Source organism: Phyllostomus hastatus, unplaced genomic scaffold, assembly GCF_019186645.2.
Source record: "Phyllostomus hastatus isolate PE091 unplaced genomic scaffold, TTU_PhHast_1.1 phas_contig_58, whole genome shotgun sequence".
NCBI lineage: Eukaryota > Metazoa > Chordata > Mammalia > Chiroptera > Phyllostomidae > Phyllostomus > Phyllostomus hastatus.
The window spans coordinates 4,952,927-4,969,164 of NW_025333916.1; the positions used below are offsets into that span (position 1 = coordinate 4,952,927).

Sequence of the window (16,238 nt, forward strand, 5' to 3'; positions counted from 1 at the left end):
CCCCTGGGGCCCTTTTGAAAGCTCCGCGGACCAACCATTCTCTGGCAGGACCTCCAAACCGATTAACAGTCTTATTAATGTTGTATTTGACAAACGTAGGTGGCCACCATTTGTTGTGAAATGTTTGGTTTTACCATGTTTATCCAAATTTTAAATGGACCTAGTCATCTCATTTCAAGGAATTAACCTAAAAAACTTGAAAAATTAGTCACAATGCATATAATCAATATATGAAGATTGTTTTATTTTAAGGAAGAATGGGGATAGCTGAGGTGATCATCAACAGGGGAATGATTACATGAAATACAGTGTAGACATGTTAATTACTTGTAGCCACAGAATATGTGTAGTGTGCCCTCTTTAGTGTAAAACATCATTTCTCTAGGTACAGATATGAGAGCATATATTGCATAGGTAAGATTTTTCTTAAAAAATAAAACGTAGTGGTTGCTTGGAGAAGTGATGGAAGATTTCCACTTTCATATTTTGATCTTTGCAACTTTGATTTTTCTCTTTATACTTCTCTGAACGTTTTTTTTTTTTAAATCTCATACTTGTGTTCAAAACTGGAAGCTGGAGGAGTCTGATAGTTTTTCATATTCATATATATGTATATATACATATTTCTTTGACTGCCTTCTAATGTGGTGTTTCTTAACTCTAGCTATCCCTTAGAGTCACCTGGGGGTATTAAAAAGTCCTGATGCCTAAGATCAATGGGGTAAAAATCTTAAAGAGGCAGAGGGATAAATATATATTTTTCTGACTTCCCAAGTGGTTCAGGTGTGACCTCGAGGTTGAAAGCCATAATCTACATTTAATGTCCTGATGTACTGATCACAGATCCTTGAGTCACTTGTTGAGTGTGGAGCCGCTGAAAACCAGAGACCTTGTCCATTTACCCCAATATGCCACATAAATGACGTTTTTTTTTTTGTTCTATGGCCCTAGACATATAGAAGTTGAGAAGCCCAGAATAATAGATTTTCCTGCAATGCTATTTTGTTCTTGTTTCTATTCTGTTTAGTATAGTTTTAGGGTGATAGTCATATTTTATGGGATAATTTCCCTTTTGACAAATTTGTCTCATTGATCCGTGCACATAGTTTTGAAGAATCACTTTATCTAAGTGATAATAAAATATATTTGGATTTATTATAATTTACATTATCTGTTAGCAATTCCAAGTTATTTTATTGTCACGTGGAATATGTTAGCAGTCCTCACTTGGTATCATTGAAGGACTAAATAAGGGCTGCTATGTCAAGTGTAAAGTTCTTTTTTTGCTTTGATATAAGGTGGACATTAAAATAAGATACATCTTAGATCTACTGACCTTAAATCTGATATTGAATAAACTGAAGACCTCAATAGGTATGCATGCATATGAAGTCTGTCCAGAGGGGATCCAGCCACATAATATGAAAAAACACAGACATTTATTGAAAAAGATACAAGATACAAGAAACATTGTATGTCGGAGAATGACACCACAGTTCCCTTCTAAGTGTTCACCTGGGGACCTCACACAGTTCTCACAATTGCCATCAGCTGCCCCATTATATTTTCCTGAAATTCCTCAATGCTCTGCAATTGCTTCCCTTTCAATGGCGATTTTAGTTTTGGGGAAAGCCAGAAGTCACACAGTGCCAAATAGGGCTGTACAGGGCCTGAGTCACTTTGGTCACTTAGTTTGATGTTTCTCCAAAAAGACTCTGCAGAGGTATAATGCATGAGTGGGCACGTGGTTGTGATGAAACTGCCAATCACCAGTTGCCCATAACTGCAGCCTTCTGAATCATCAGAATAGTTCCCACAGAGGAATGTTCAAGCTTAATGCAGTATTTGATGCAGATTCATTGCTCTGCTTGCTCAGTCATTTTGAATGCGATGGCCCTACAATACATAATACAGAGTACACAATACTCAACAGTGTTTACCGCCCCCAGTGACTAGTACAGTGAAGTCATCATTGTTCATGCATGTGCATTCCAGTTCACTCTCCTTGACAGCCAGGTTACACTGGTGTTGCAAAAACCATTCTCATATTAACAATGGCTGGGCTTTTTCTGGACAGACCTTGCATATACATATACAAGAATGAGAGAGAAATGAAACTTTTTTCATTTCTCCACCTAATTTATTGATGAGGTTAGTCACATAAAAGTATAAAATTTGTGGAAAACCATAGTGGGAGGCTGAATAAACTACCTTTCTCCACTTCAGGGATGCGGGTACACAAATGCTCACATGCACACTTACACAGCACAGGCATGCATGTGAGCTTAAAGCAGGAACCCATAAAGTCCATTTGAAAGTCATTACAGTTCAGAATAAAATTCATGATTCCTACTGTCATTTTACTCCCATCCTCATTTTTTCATTAGCACCGTTTTAGCTGGTGTAGGCACAGCTTTGTCTAAGTTGTAACTGAGGCCATTCGGAAGCACTTTCTTCCTCCTTTCATCCTTTCTTTTCCTACTAGTGACACCTAGTGGCAGCCTCTGGCATGAGTTTTGTTACCTACCGCAGAAAACTCAGGCTTTCCTTCTGTGATTTTGCCCCTTAATACCTCTGTCTACAGTTTCATATGTCCCTTCTCACCTTGGTGAGCCCCCTTCCTCTGCTCTGAGCAGAGCATTTCTAGGCAGGCTTTTCTGGGACCAAGTTTTTCCTTTCAGATTGCTTCAAAACCTGCCTTTAATCCTTAGCCAAATTTTGTCTTGTGAACTAGTGAAAACATCTGTGTGTTGCTAGTTTCATTACAGGGAGGTTAGAAGAGTATCCACCAATCAGGATTTCATGTTCCTTCAAACCAGAAAAAGGTGATAACATGGCCTTTATTAAGCCATTGGGATTCAGAGCATGAGGAAATGAGGGTGGCTTTAAATATCACCTGTCTTCTTAGGACTCCTAAATGGAAGTCTTCACAATATTTATACCTGTCTGATATTCCCCCCTAGGTATTGTGGCAGAAGCAGTGTGCTCATTAAACATCCCATCTCCTACCCCATATTTCCCAGCCCCACTTAACAGTTGGTGGAAGCCCCGTGACTAGTTTTGGCCAATGGACTGTGAGTGAAAATGCAATCTGCCACCCCTAGATTGAAGCGTAGTGGAGTTGACATAAGACCTCTCCAGTCATCTCTTTTCTGTCACAACAATTGACTTTCTAGATGGTACAGCCTCCACCAGCCTGGGTCCTCGAGTAACTATGTGGAACAGAGACCATGCTTTCCCAGCTCGCCAACTTCCACCAGGCTACAAAAGATGTGTAACTTAAGTGAAAAATAAACTTTTATTATGTTAAGCCACTGAAAGTTTAAAGTTGTTTATGATTGCAACATAGCATATTTAACCTGATACCTCATACAGAACTATCTCCAATTTTATGTGTTCAGAATTTAATTTTCTCCCATAAACCTATACCTCCTTTTGTCCCCACCATCTCCATAAATGACAACACTGTCCATCTGCATGCTTACAGTAGAAACCTGGATGGCATCTCCCATTTCCTCACTCCTCCTGTGCAGAAAAGAAAAAAAAAAGAGTTAACATAGCTGACCTGAGACTGTTACCCTTTTAAAAGCTCTGCGTGCAAGGTTGGCCCTTGGATGGCATCTGGGAACATGGCTGGTAAACAGTTCCCTACACTGATATAAGGCTTTCCCTAAATAATAAAGCTGACTAAACTGTTTATACAAGCAATATGGTTTTATACTGACTGCAACCTGCTTCCTTCTGGGAGTCTAGAGCTTTGGTACATACTGGACAGAGGTGCCTATGTGACCAGCCCACAAAAAAAATCCTCCCTCCCTCCTTCCTTCCTACCTTCCTTCCTTCCTCTCTCTCTCCCTCCCTCCCTCCCTCCTTGAGGATGTGCTTTTTGATTTTTAGACAGATGAAGGGAGGGAAAAAGAAAGGAAGGGAAAGAGAAAGAGTGGAAGAGAAACACTGATGTGAGAGAGAAACAGTGATTGGTTGCCTCTCATATGCACCCCTGACTAGGACCGAACCCGCAATCTAGGCATGTTCCTGACTGGGAATCAAACCTGTTACCTTTCAGTTTACAGGAAATGCCCAGCCAACTGGCCCACACCAGCCAGGGCTCTTTCTGTATTTTCATTGTTGGAGGAAGAGTGATTTCTGTATGACTGCTGCCCCATCAAAGAGGCAGAGAGGATAAGAAAGCCTTCACATGGATTCTTCCATACTCCACCTGTGTCCTTTTCCCTTTTGATCCAGCAGTGTGACTTTACAACATCTCTGTAATAATCCTAGCATGAGAAGAACTGTGGAATGAGCTCCATGAGTCATTCTAGTATATCTCCAGACATGACACGGTCTTAGAGACCCCCATGATATCCCTGTATATCTAATCCAGCACCAAGTCCTGTTGATCCTACTTTCTAAAGTGTATTTCAAATTGCTCTACTTCCTTCCTTAATCTGTCATCATCCCTCTGGAAGGTATCATCATCTTTATCTGTGTTGGATTTTTGAGAGGGCCCAATAAATAACACCTTTCTTTCTTTCCTGAGTTTGGAACCAAACAGGAAAAGATCAAAGTATAAGTTTTATTTAATAAGAAAAATCTGTATTGAAGTGACTTAAATGTGCAGCCTAATGGAATTGTTAACAGTATCTTCAGTTAAATTTATGTGCCCTAAATGGTGCCTTTAGAGATGTTCTGTTGAGATAATGGACCAGATTTTACCCTCTCTGCAAGCACACAGATCTGTAGAAAGGAGAAGGAGGAGGCTGAGCTGAGCATTCAAAAAAAAAAAAAAAAGGGAGAGAGAAGGTTGGAGATTTTAAGATTTCTTTCTCACTCCTGATTTTTATCTTCCAGGTAGAACTCTAAGTTCTAGGCATTAAGCAGATAATATACAAGCTGACCATAAGTAGGAGTGGAAAGAGAAGTGTGGTCAGTGAACACTAGGTAGAATGCAGTGAGCCCTGAGCAAAACACAGATATTAGTATCAAACCAGGCTCAGCAAATACACACAGCGCTATGTGGGCCCGGCAAAGGCACAGCCTAGAGGGCCTTAGGTGATGTGGTCCTCAGGGGGCAGGCTGCTGCCCCTTGACATTGACCAATGTTCAGAACATAGTCATTCTACCACATTAGGTCTCAACAGAGGCAGGGAGGACACAGAGACCTTGAAAGCAAGCATAGCAAAAGCGAGTACTAAATTATAGGAAAAATGTGTGGGGGGGTGGTTTGGTGCATTGGCCTTTCAGACGATACTGGGTAGAGTGGTATTCGCTGAAAAACTGGGTAGAGTAGTATTCAATGAAATTAGGGGCTGTGAAGTCAAGTAAACAAGCTTCAGATCCCCTCACGTGGGTGGGCCCTTTCCAAGGTCCTGAAGGACCCCGTAATGCATTCACATGGTTATCCTTTATATCCCTAAAATATAATTTGAAAACACATAAATTATAGAAAAGTAGTACAGGGAATTCTGTCCCCTAGCAACCATTTGAGAGTGTGTTGTCAGTCTGCTGCCCCATCAGTTTCTAATGCTTTCGTGTGTATTTCCTGCAAACAGGGACATCCTTCTACTTAACTACAACACAGCCACCAAAATCAGGAAATTAACACTGATACATTTCTACCATCTAATCCTCAAATCCACTTCTGAATGAAGTTGTATTTAGTTTTCAAGTCTCTTTAGTTTCCTTGTCCAGGACAGTTCCTTAGTCTTTCCTTAACATCCATGACATTGATATATTTTTAAATTGTAGGCCATTTATTTTGTCAAATGTCTCTCAGTTGAGTTTTGTCTGACATTTCCTCATGATTACTTTCAGGTTACACATCTTTGGCAGGAAAACTACCGAGATTGGATTCTGAGTCTATATTGGCTTCCCCCACTATTCCCTTCTTATTTGTCCCCAGCTGGTCTTACTACATTACAATGTTGCCATCACCTCATTCTGGCTCTGTCCCACTCTGAGAGATTGTGCTTCCCCCCTCACCCTTCACCAGCCAGCATGGGTATCTATGCTGCTCTGTCCCACCTACTGGCTTTAGGACAGAATTTTTCAGGAAGGAAAGAGAAGAGAGAGGAATAATGGCCATATGTTTTTGTAAAATGTGCATAAGTAAGATGATATTATTTCAATGGATTAAGGCCAATGTCTCTTTTTCTTCCATCACACAGGCATTTTGGGGATTTGATTAGGGGGCAGGTAAGTTGGGAATGCACTCAGTTTAGGTTTAGTGGCATATATGTTTATGGTTTGCTGGTAATTCTATGTATGGTTAAGTTTTTCCTGGCTTCCCAATGCAAAAAGTCTTCGCAGAATACTCCCAATGCCCACTGTGATGACCTCTCCATGCCAACATGCAGGTGAGGGCCAGGGTTCTATCAAAGTATGAGTGTGTGCTGTGGTGTCTGGCACAGGAAGTGTGGGCATCTGGAAGGGAAACAAGATTTGAATGGATGGAGCCAGGAACTAGTCTGTGGGAAATTCCATCACCAGACTTTTGGCAAAATTGTAAGCAATGGCTTCTGTTCTCATTGGCACTTAGTATACATGAGATATGCTCAGTAATATAGCTTGTGAGCTATAAATCAGGAAAGACATAGAGTGAATCATATGAAAGAATTTATCAAAAAAATCATAGAAATCATAGAGGGAATCATATGAATTTATCAAAATACTTTTATAAGCACACAAATCTGTACTAGGACTACAGTGTTTCTAATGCTTCTTGTCAATTAAAAAATGATTGGTTATGCTGTTGGAAAGATTGGATTATATTTCTATTCTTTTTAAGTAAAATATTATCATAAAATTGTTATCACATGAATGGATGACTAAACAGTAGATAGATAAAAACTGTAGGTAAAATGTATTGTAGATGTGTGCCTGGCAATTAATGATGCATGTTCATTATTATGTCAGTTTTTAATGTTTATATTTTCATGATTATTTGCCTACTGTAAATGAATATTCACTTTCATATGTAATTTTTTATTATTTTATATTCTTTTTTAAAGGAGGGCCTTCCCCCTCCCCACCCCACACACATTGTGACTTGGATCTACCTTCAGCTGCATTTGAACTGTGAGAACTGTGAGGTGACTGTACCCTGTGTGTGCTACAGAGCACTAGTGAGTATCAACTGGAAATTTCCCAAGACAGGTCTGGAGACAGGGTATTGTCTGGGCTGCCCCAAATTCCATTTTTCATTCTGGTTCAGAGCGGGAAGCATGGAAGGATTAGCCTTGGATTCATGTAATATATTACATGCATGCTCAGAGTCACTCCTTGCCACCCCATGGACTCAAGATGGTGCTGGAGAAAATACACCTAGAAGCAGATTGTTTTGCCAAGTTCACCGAAAACAGCCACTGAGGGACAGGACTGGAAACATGTTCACGAGGGCTCTATGGCATGAGATAGAGCCTCTGCTCACCTAAGTGGGAGGGCTCAGAGTGGAAATGGCAATGAAGAGATTGCCAATATGCAACAAGGCACCTGGGGCCTAGGGATTCCAACATTGCAAATTTCTAAACTTGCAAGAAGGCAGGAATAATTCAATTGCCTCTGTCTCAGATAAATACATAGATAGATATTCTCCCCATCCCCTTATATGTTAAACATGCACCCAAATTAACCTCTTATGAAAAGATTTATCCCAGTTGAGTTTACCTTCAGAAACTCAACTTATAGATTTGCAACCACCTGCACTGACCAACTGACAGCCACCTTGGGTTCTCTAAGGCCAAGATCTTGCCTTCTTCTGGATCCTGTCTGTGATAGAGTCTTTGGTGACAACAAATGCTGGGTTCTGGGAGTACAATTATGTTTAGGCATTGCTCTAGGGGCTGGGGATGTTTTGTTTTCCTAACTTTGGAGGTAATTGAGGGGCCAGTGCTATGATAATCTTCTTTCTGGTAACACTTTGAACTCTTTAAAAGAGTGGGGCTCGTCATAAAACAGGAACTGAAAAAACAGTACCCCAGAGGTCCTAAAGGAATGATCTACTTCAGGGAGAGACAGGCTGCAGCTGCCACTGCCTAAGGATCCGTGGCTCACCCGAGTTTCAGGAGCCTCCAGCAGAGACTCCGCGGAGTCAGCAACTGAGGAACACTTCCGTGTTTTTCTGCAAGGGTAAGAAGTTTTGACCTTTGAACTTTAATTCTTTGAATTTTGTTGTCTTTGGGCTTTAACTTCCAGCGGATTTGATCTCTGGATCTCAACTTCTTCCTAGTCATTGGTTTGGAGCCCAGATATGGAAAAGGTTTTGGGGGGTTTTGGTTTTAATTGGTTTTGTTTTTAACTGGACCCTTTTAACCCCAGCAAGGGAGTGAGCCCTAGAGTGTTAGTCTAATTGAAATTCCTTTATATGAGACTCACAGGGGGTGTTCCCATCTAACACTTCATTGAGCCGGCTAATGCTGGCACGGGTGTGCTGCACTTAAGGTTGATTCCATATAGTGTCAAAGTCTCCACATCTGTTGTGAGCAGCATTTTAAGTCTTGAACACAGAGGCTGATTTCAGCTCCTCTTGTTATGGAATGAATTCAGTTCATGCAACTTGCTTGCAATGGTGATTCCCCAGTATTCCTCACCTTTGTGCCTCCTGGGGTATCCCCTGTGCACATTTCTGACTCTGCTGTTGCTGCTTCTGCATCTGGTTTCCTCAGGTCTTAGGGAGCAAGAATACCTCTGCCTCACGCTTTTCAAGGCACTGTCTTTCTTTGGATCTGGAATGTTCCAGGCTGTGCATGGTACAATATGGCTTCAGAACTTTGGTCCCTTCTGCAGCGCCCTATTCCTTCTGGGACAGCTCAACTGTTTCTGACAGTTTAACTTGCTTTTTTTGTTGGCTGCTTTCTTTCTCTACCACATACACTGTGTGCCAAAGCTGAGTGCTTTCCTTGCTTGCTTTTACTTTCTCCTTGTTTTCTAGTCCAGAGTATTTTTCCCCCTGGGTCTGCATAGAATGCACTGTGAAGAACAAATTTTCCTTTAGCTGGATGATACCAATAGATGATAACCTTCCACCAGTCCAGCATCTAAGCCAGACCTGTACTTGCCCTGCTGTTGTCTAGCGTGACATTACTTTAGTATGTGTCATCTTGATTGTACCTTCTCTAGGGCCCTAACTCAGCACCATTCTCTTGTCTTTTCTCTCAGGGAGTAGGCATTATCAGTATCTTCAACTTTAATAACTGTATCACTTTTGAACTCACCTGAAAATACTGATTATTTTATCCTGGCTTTCTTAGTCTTCTCCTTCCTTAAATCTGCCCAAATTTCTGCAACCACTTATATCTACATTCATTTTCAAGGTGTTTCTAATGGGCTAGCCCCAAAGGTGGGGTTACATAGTCTATATGTGACTGCTAGAGGCATTCTTGTGTGTGTTTTGTTTGGTGATGGGGACAATTCTCAAAAAAAGGGTTATTATGAAGAGGGCAGAGGCTCCTTAAAGGTGTCCACTTGGAGAATCATTTTGCACATTAACATATTAACTCTGAGACATACTTCTGTAAAGAAACCTATTGGGAAAAGAATACATTAGAAGATACCTTAATAAATATTAAGAAAAATTAATAATGTATGATATTCTGCAAGAAAACTGGCATGGTCTCCTAAAAAACACAATACGTTTAAAAAAATGTCAGGAGACTGTTTTAGAATAAAAGAGACTAAAGAGCTATACAATCAAATGCAATGAAGGAAGACAAAAGCTAAGGTCTTGTCATCTCACTGGTAATAGTTAGGCTTGAACCTCCATACAGTTTTCTATAGTGGCTGTAACAGCAGTGAATGAGGATCCCTTTTTCTCCACAACCTCTCTCACACTTGTTATTACTTATTACTTGTCTTATTGCTAAAAGCCATTATAACAGATGTGAGAGGTTATCTTACTGTGGTTTTGATTTGCATTTCCCTAATAGCTACCGAAGTTGAGGATCTTTTCATGTCTCTGTTGGCCATTTGTATGTATTCTTGGGAGAAGTGCCTGTTTAGGTCCTCTGCCCATTTTTTTTTAGTTGGATTGTTTGTTTTTTTGGTGATGAGTCATATGAGTTCTTTATATATTTTGTATATCAACCCCTTGTTAGAGCTGTTGTTTGCAAATACCTTCTCCCATTCAGTTGGTTACCTTTTAGTTTTGTCCGTGGTTTCTTTTGCTGTACAGAAGCTTTTTAGTTTGATACAGTCCCATTTATTAATTTTGCCTTTACTTCCCTGACTTTTGGGCTCAAATTCATGAAATCTTCTCTAAGCATTATTAAAAGAGATTGAAAAAGACGCAATGAAATGGAAATATATTCCCTGTACATGGACTGGAAGAATCAACATAGTTAAAATGTCCAAAGCAATACACAGATTTAATGCAATTCCCATCAAAATCTCAATGCCATTTTTTAAAAGAAATGGAACAAAAAATCATCAGATTTGTATGGAAACATGAAAGACCCCAAATAGCTAAAGTAATACTGGTAACAGGGAATGAAGCTGGAGGTATCACACTACCTGAATTCAAATTATACCAAAGAGTGACAATAATCAAAACAGTGCAGCATTGGCAGAAAACCAGATGCACAGACCAATGAAAAAAATTGAGAACCCAGAAATAAACCCACATGTATAATGGTGAATAATTTTTGACAAAGGAGCCAAAAACATGTAATTGAGAAAAGAAAGCCTCTTCAATAAATGACGCTGGGAAAATTGAAAAGCTGCATGCAAAAGATTGAAACTAGACTACAGTTTGTCCCCATCTACAAAAATAAATTCAAAATGAGTCAAAGACTTAAATATAAAACCTGAAACAATAATTTATGTAGAAGAAAAGATAGGTACTAAACTTATAGACCAATGCATTTGCTTAGGGCAATTAAGCTGGATTTTGTTATTTGTAGCAGCAAGCAACCCCTAATTGAAGAATTTTGGCAAGAAAAAAAGTCTCATTTTTGCTTATTGCATGTTGTTTATCAAAGAAATAGGAACATTCCAAGTGCACTTTTATTTTATTTCAGCCAGGATGTATCAAGGGATTGGATACTATAAGGGCATAGGGGAGCAAATGGGAGAAAATAAAAGATGTAATTCTTGTATTACGGACTTTGTTGAGAAACCTCAAACTACAATGATTAATAATATTATTTGCAAATTCTTGTCATTGATAATTTATTAATTAATTCATTTGCTATTTATTAAAGATCTATTTATTAAAGATTCACCATGTGCAAAATAACATATGAACTTCATTATATGTGTAGATATATTGCTTATCACAAACATATTTTCCATTTAAAATTTAACCAGACCAAAAAGTGACAACCATAAAATGAGCTGGGGTAGAGTATTATATAATGTCCCCCAGTGAATCACTCTTCTTGATATCCACCATTTGTGTAACTTTTTCCCACAAAGACTATGGGCTTGGCCACATCACCCCCTTTGGCAATGGACATCAGCAGATCTTTCACAAGCAAAGTCTTAAAAATAGCATCTGTGCATAGGTATTTACCCTCTCAAAGCTACCCTTAGACTACCATGCAATGAAGCAACCCAAACTGAAAGATCAGGTAGACAGGAAGGCCCTGCTACTCAGCCATCGCAGCTAGACCCCATTCCCAGAAGACCCTCCAGCTAAATGCACTTGCATGAGTGAGCTTAGGAGTAACCAGCAGAAGAACTGCTGAGCTAACCCACAGACCTGTGAGAAATAATGAATCATAGGCCTTAAGGTTTGGGATGGTTTGTTTTGCAGCAACAGACAACTAAATCACTGGCAGATCGGTAAAATGGTGTTGATGCCTTAAAAATGGGCGTCAAAGGCCTGGATATCAGAATATCTGGGTTATAGTCTCTAACCCCGTATCAAATTGAGATATTTAACTGCTTACTATGTAATTTGATGAGATTTTACACCAACCTGAAATGAGAGAAACCCAGTAGTACAGTGACTCTCAGGGGATAGAGTTAGGGCCCCAGCCTTAACCCCTGGAGACTCAGGAGAGCCAGTGGTATAATTCTAGTTCAAGGTAAGAAGACTCACAACCCAGTCCAGTAGTCAGGCCTCTCCCTCTTTCCACCTTTTGTTCTATTCAGGCTCTCAGATTTGGGAGTGCAATCTACTCAGTCTCCTGAGCCAAAGGCTCAGCTCCTCCATCAACATCCTTATAGACACACCCAGAAAAAACATTTAATCAAATATCTGCGCACCCCATGGCCTAGTCAAGTTATCATATAAAATTAACCATCACAAGAAATTATGAGTTCTTCTTATCCTTCATCCATAATGGGAAGTGTCAAATGCCTATGCACTTTTATTTCTCTTCCTGAAAATGCTCTAAGTGATATAGAATTTCATCTTATTAAGCACAGAAGGATACATATGACTGAAAGTTTAGCCTGTGTCAAAATCCATGAGGTTAACCATGAGAAAAGATTTGGGTACTAGATGTTCAGGACTCACTATGCAAGCTGCAGCCTTTGTTCCTCTGGCCAATGAGGTCACAGCAATGTTAGGAGCATTAGAACTGCATCCTTGCAAATGATTCAGCAAACATTCCCTCAGCTAACTGGAGCTTTAAAAATATATTTTGAATTTTTAAAAAGATTTTATTCTCCAGTGAATATTTATCATTACTGTATATTTTAAAATGTAGTTACCAAAATCCTGCCCTTAGCAAAAGTGTCCTAGAGTATACTTGTGAAGCAGCAGATGCTTCCATATTAATATGTTATAAAGGAAAAATAGTTCCATGGTTAAATGTTTGGAACACTAGGTTAAATATGGCTGCCCTCTTTTTTTAACTTTTTATTACAAAACTTAAAGAAAAATTGAATAATACAAAAGAACGCCCACATATTCACCACTGAGCTGCAATAGTTGTTAACATTTTTAAATGTTAACATTGTTAAATATATACATAGTTGTTGTTTTTGAATAATTTGAAAATTAGTTGCAGACTTCATATCGTTACACTTCACCTCTGAAAACTCCAAAGACATGCTTGTATAACCACAAGTGTTATCACACTTTAAATTAACATTAATTCCCAAATATCAACTTATAGCCAGTCCACATTCAATTTTACCTTCTGTCCTCAACTTGTAGAGATGTTTTTCTTTTAAACAAAAATATGATTGTATGTATCTGAACAAAGCAAAGAAAGCCTGGCGAGAGCATTGACTCTGCAAGTGAATTCCACCCAGCCCTTGCTTCTTTCTGCATCTTAGTCCTGCATTTGTGCAGGAACAGGAAACATGATAATAAAAAGCTTGCAGATTTTCAGCTGAAAGACACTGGGAAACCCATGGATATATTGTTCATGATTGCTATAGAATCAAAGGATAATTAGGAGGATGCCAATTAAATCTGCTCTTTGACTTTGTTCTCAGCATTCCACACCAATAGACACTGCTTTCATTTTTTAAAAGGGAGTTTTATATGTACATGCAGCATTCTGAGGTCGCAGCTTCCTTCCTAGCTGCAAATTTCTATGAGGCTCCCCAACCTGAGACAGTGACCGCCACCCATATCCACCACCTGGGTACTTCTTTTCTCCAGTTTGCCAGGGGCACGTGCTGAGAGGTTCCACCTAGAGACAGTACGGCCGCTGTAGAGGCAGGTCTGGGTGCAGAGACAACTTCCTACCAAAACTGGGCATTTTCGAAAGGGACTAAGGGAAGCTTTTATGTGTCCCTCCTACAAGCCAAATTTCTACTTAAGTGGAAGCTATACTGGGAATAAAGGCCACATTAATTTTCTTCGGAGAAAACACATTACCATGTTAAGAAACAAAAAACAATACTAATTGTGCTGTGGGAAATGTTTTTATTTTACAAATACTCTGTGGCTCTGAAGTAACGGCACAATTACATTTCTCACGATATCATTGGTGCAATTTCCAGGCTCTTCAGGGAGGGCAACGTGGAGATTTTTCTCCTGGAAAGAATGGCAAATTGGCCCCGAAGGTATACTTGATTTAAACACAATTCGAAATAAGCCCAAACAGTTAATAAACCATCAAATAAAATCTTGGCAATTTAGCTAAAACAGATGATGTTATCCAGAAAACCACGGGAGTGTAACAGAGCACGTCAAAAAGAGCTGTAGCTTGGACTGCTTTTACAGTTTCCTAATGGCTCACTCCCTTGTTTCCAAGTGGGAAATTGTGAAAAGGAACTGAAAGGAAGAAAAGAGGTTGAAATAATGTAGGGGAGTGTAAACATTACAAAGGAATATAACGGGAGAGTGGAGAAAGTGGACAGCTTCAGTGTCCCTCTCTCGAAGACCCTCCTGTTCTCCTGTCCGTTGCAATCTAGACTGACCCAGGTGGCCAGCCTCGTGTTCCCCGGAGGCTGTGCCCTAGCGACAGATGACCTGTCTCTGGCCATGGACCACCTAGAATGCGCTTTCGCAGGAGCAGGGCAGAGTCCGGGGACGCGGCGGAGGTGGGCGCAAGCAGCCTCTCTCTGGCTGCTCCCGCCGAGCGTGGTGGTAGTGGGCGTGGGGCCAGCGGTGGCGGTGGAGCACCTGGTGGACTTGGGCCCCCTCGTCGTCCTCCGAGATTCCCTTCTGCGCACGGCAGAGAGAGCCCAGGCGCTTCCGCAGCCACCACCAGAGCTGGCAGTCGCCCGCCTGGAAGAAGAGGTAGACGAAGGGGTTGAGGGCGCTATTAGCCACCCCCACGAGGCGCAGCGCCACCGCCAAGTCCTCAGCTTCCCACTCTCCCACCGGTCCGGACGACCACGCGGCTGCCAGCCGAGCAACAAAGTAGGGCAGTTCAAAGCCCACGAAGAGCAGCGCTAGCATCAGGCTCATCTTCAGGCTCTGTACTTTGGCGCGCGGTAGCGCGCCGTGGGTGGCGGCTCGGCCAGGACTCGCTGACTTGGGCGCCGCAGCAGATGGGGCTGGAGGCGGGCGCTGCCACCAAGTGCAGATCAGGCGGCTGCAAGCGACGCCCAGGACTGCGACCGGCACCGCGAATCCCGCGGCGGCCTCATACAGCGCGTAGACCTGCAGGTGCCAGCGTGGCAGAGGCGCAAAGATGCCGCGGCAGCGACGCCCTTCGGCCCAGGCTCGGGAGTCCGGGGACTGGGCGGGTCGCGCGGACGGGGCTCCCCCGCGCACCACGAAGACCGGGGGTAGCGCTAGCAGCAGAGCCAGCAGCCAGCCCAGGGCCGCTAAGACGCGGGCCGGCAGCAGCGGGCCTTGCGGACAGCGCAAGGCGCGCTGACGCTCGAGGGCAATGAGCGCCACCAGGTGGGCCGAGGCGCCCCGGCCGGATACCTGCAGTAGCTGCACTAAGCGGCACTCCCAGTCGTCCGCCGCCCGACGCGGCTCGCCCAGCAGCTCCCAGGTCAGCTGCGACAGCGTGGTGCCCCCGCACGCGTATAGATCAGCCAGGGCTAGTTGCACCAACAGAAAGTCCATCTTGCGACGCTTGGGACCCGCCCAGGGCCCGCCGCCGCCACACAGGCGGCACAGTACCTTGGCGTTGCCGGCCACGGACAGCACCAGGATAACCCCCAGGTAGACCAGGCGGCTGGGCGACCCGGGGGGCGGCGGCAGCGGCGGCGGGGGCGCCGGGACTTCCTGTCCGGAAGTCAGATTGATACCCCAGCCGAGCAAGATGGGTACGGAGAGGTTGGGCGCCGGAGACAGAGTTGAGTGGCTGAAGGGATACTCCATCCTTAGTCTAAAGGAAGAGTAGGTACTGGAGACTGTAGGCAGGGCGCGGGAAACCCAGGTGGAGGTGAGGCTGTGTGGGGCGCGAGGCCGGGTCTATCAGTTCCATAGTTGAAAACGCACTTGCATAGAGAGGAAGCTGGATTCGGTAGATTTGCGCTTAGTTGTTTTTTATAGGTTGTCCTCGTCACTAGTCGCTCGAATGTGGGTTGTACACTCGCATGTGGGTTGTACACTCGAGCAACACACATCATTCCTATTCTCCACCTTCCCGGAGTCTCCCCTCCCAATCCTTTCTCCCCTTCCAATCTCTCCCAAGGCCCCCAAAAGCTGCCCCTGCAGGAGGCGCAGACCACTGAGCTCTGGAACCCACCCTGTTGGCTATTCTCGAGTAGAGCGTTTCAGGACAGAAGGTCGTTTTGAGGGGCTGTTGTAAAGGCTCATGTTAACCCAGGACCAACACACAAAAGATGAAGCTCCCGACTGAGATTGTACCCCTCAAAGGTAGTTTCGTGATTGCCAGTAGGAAAAAAAATAGTAAAGAAAGTAGTTTTCCCCT

At 42.5% G+C, this 16,238-nt stretch overlaps 1 protein-coding gene across 1 annotated transcript; it reads right to left on the reverse strand.

Annotated features, from left to right (window-relative positions):
* Window positions 1–13,881: 13,881 nt before the first annotated feature.
* On the reverse strand, window positions 13,882–15,682 carry GPR150 (G protein-coupled receptor 150). Its single transcript, XM_045848370.1, has one exon. It carries the CDS (start codon window positions 15,680–15,682, stop codon window positions 14,393–14,395), a length of 1,290 nt encoding a protein of 429 aa, XP_045704326.1. The 3' UTR covers window positions 13,882–14,392.
* Between the last annotated feature and the right edge of the window lie 556 nt (window positions 15,683–16,238).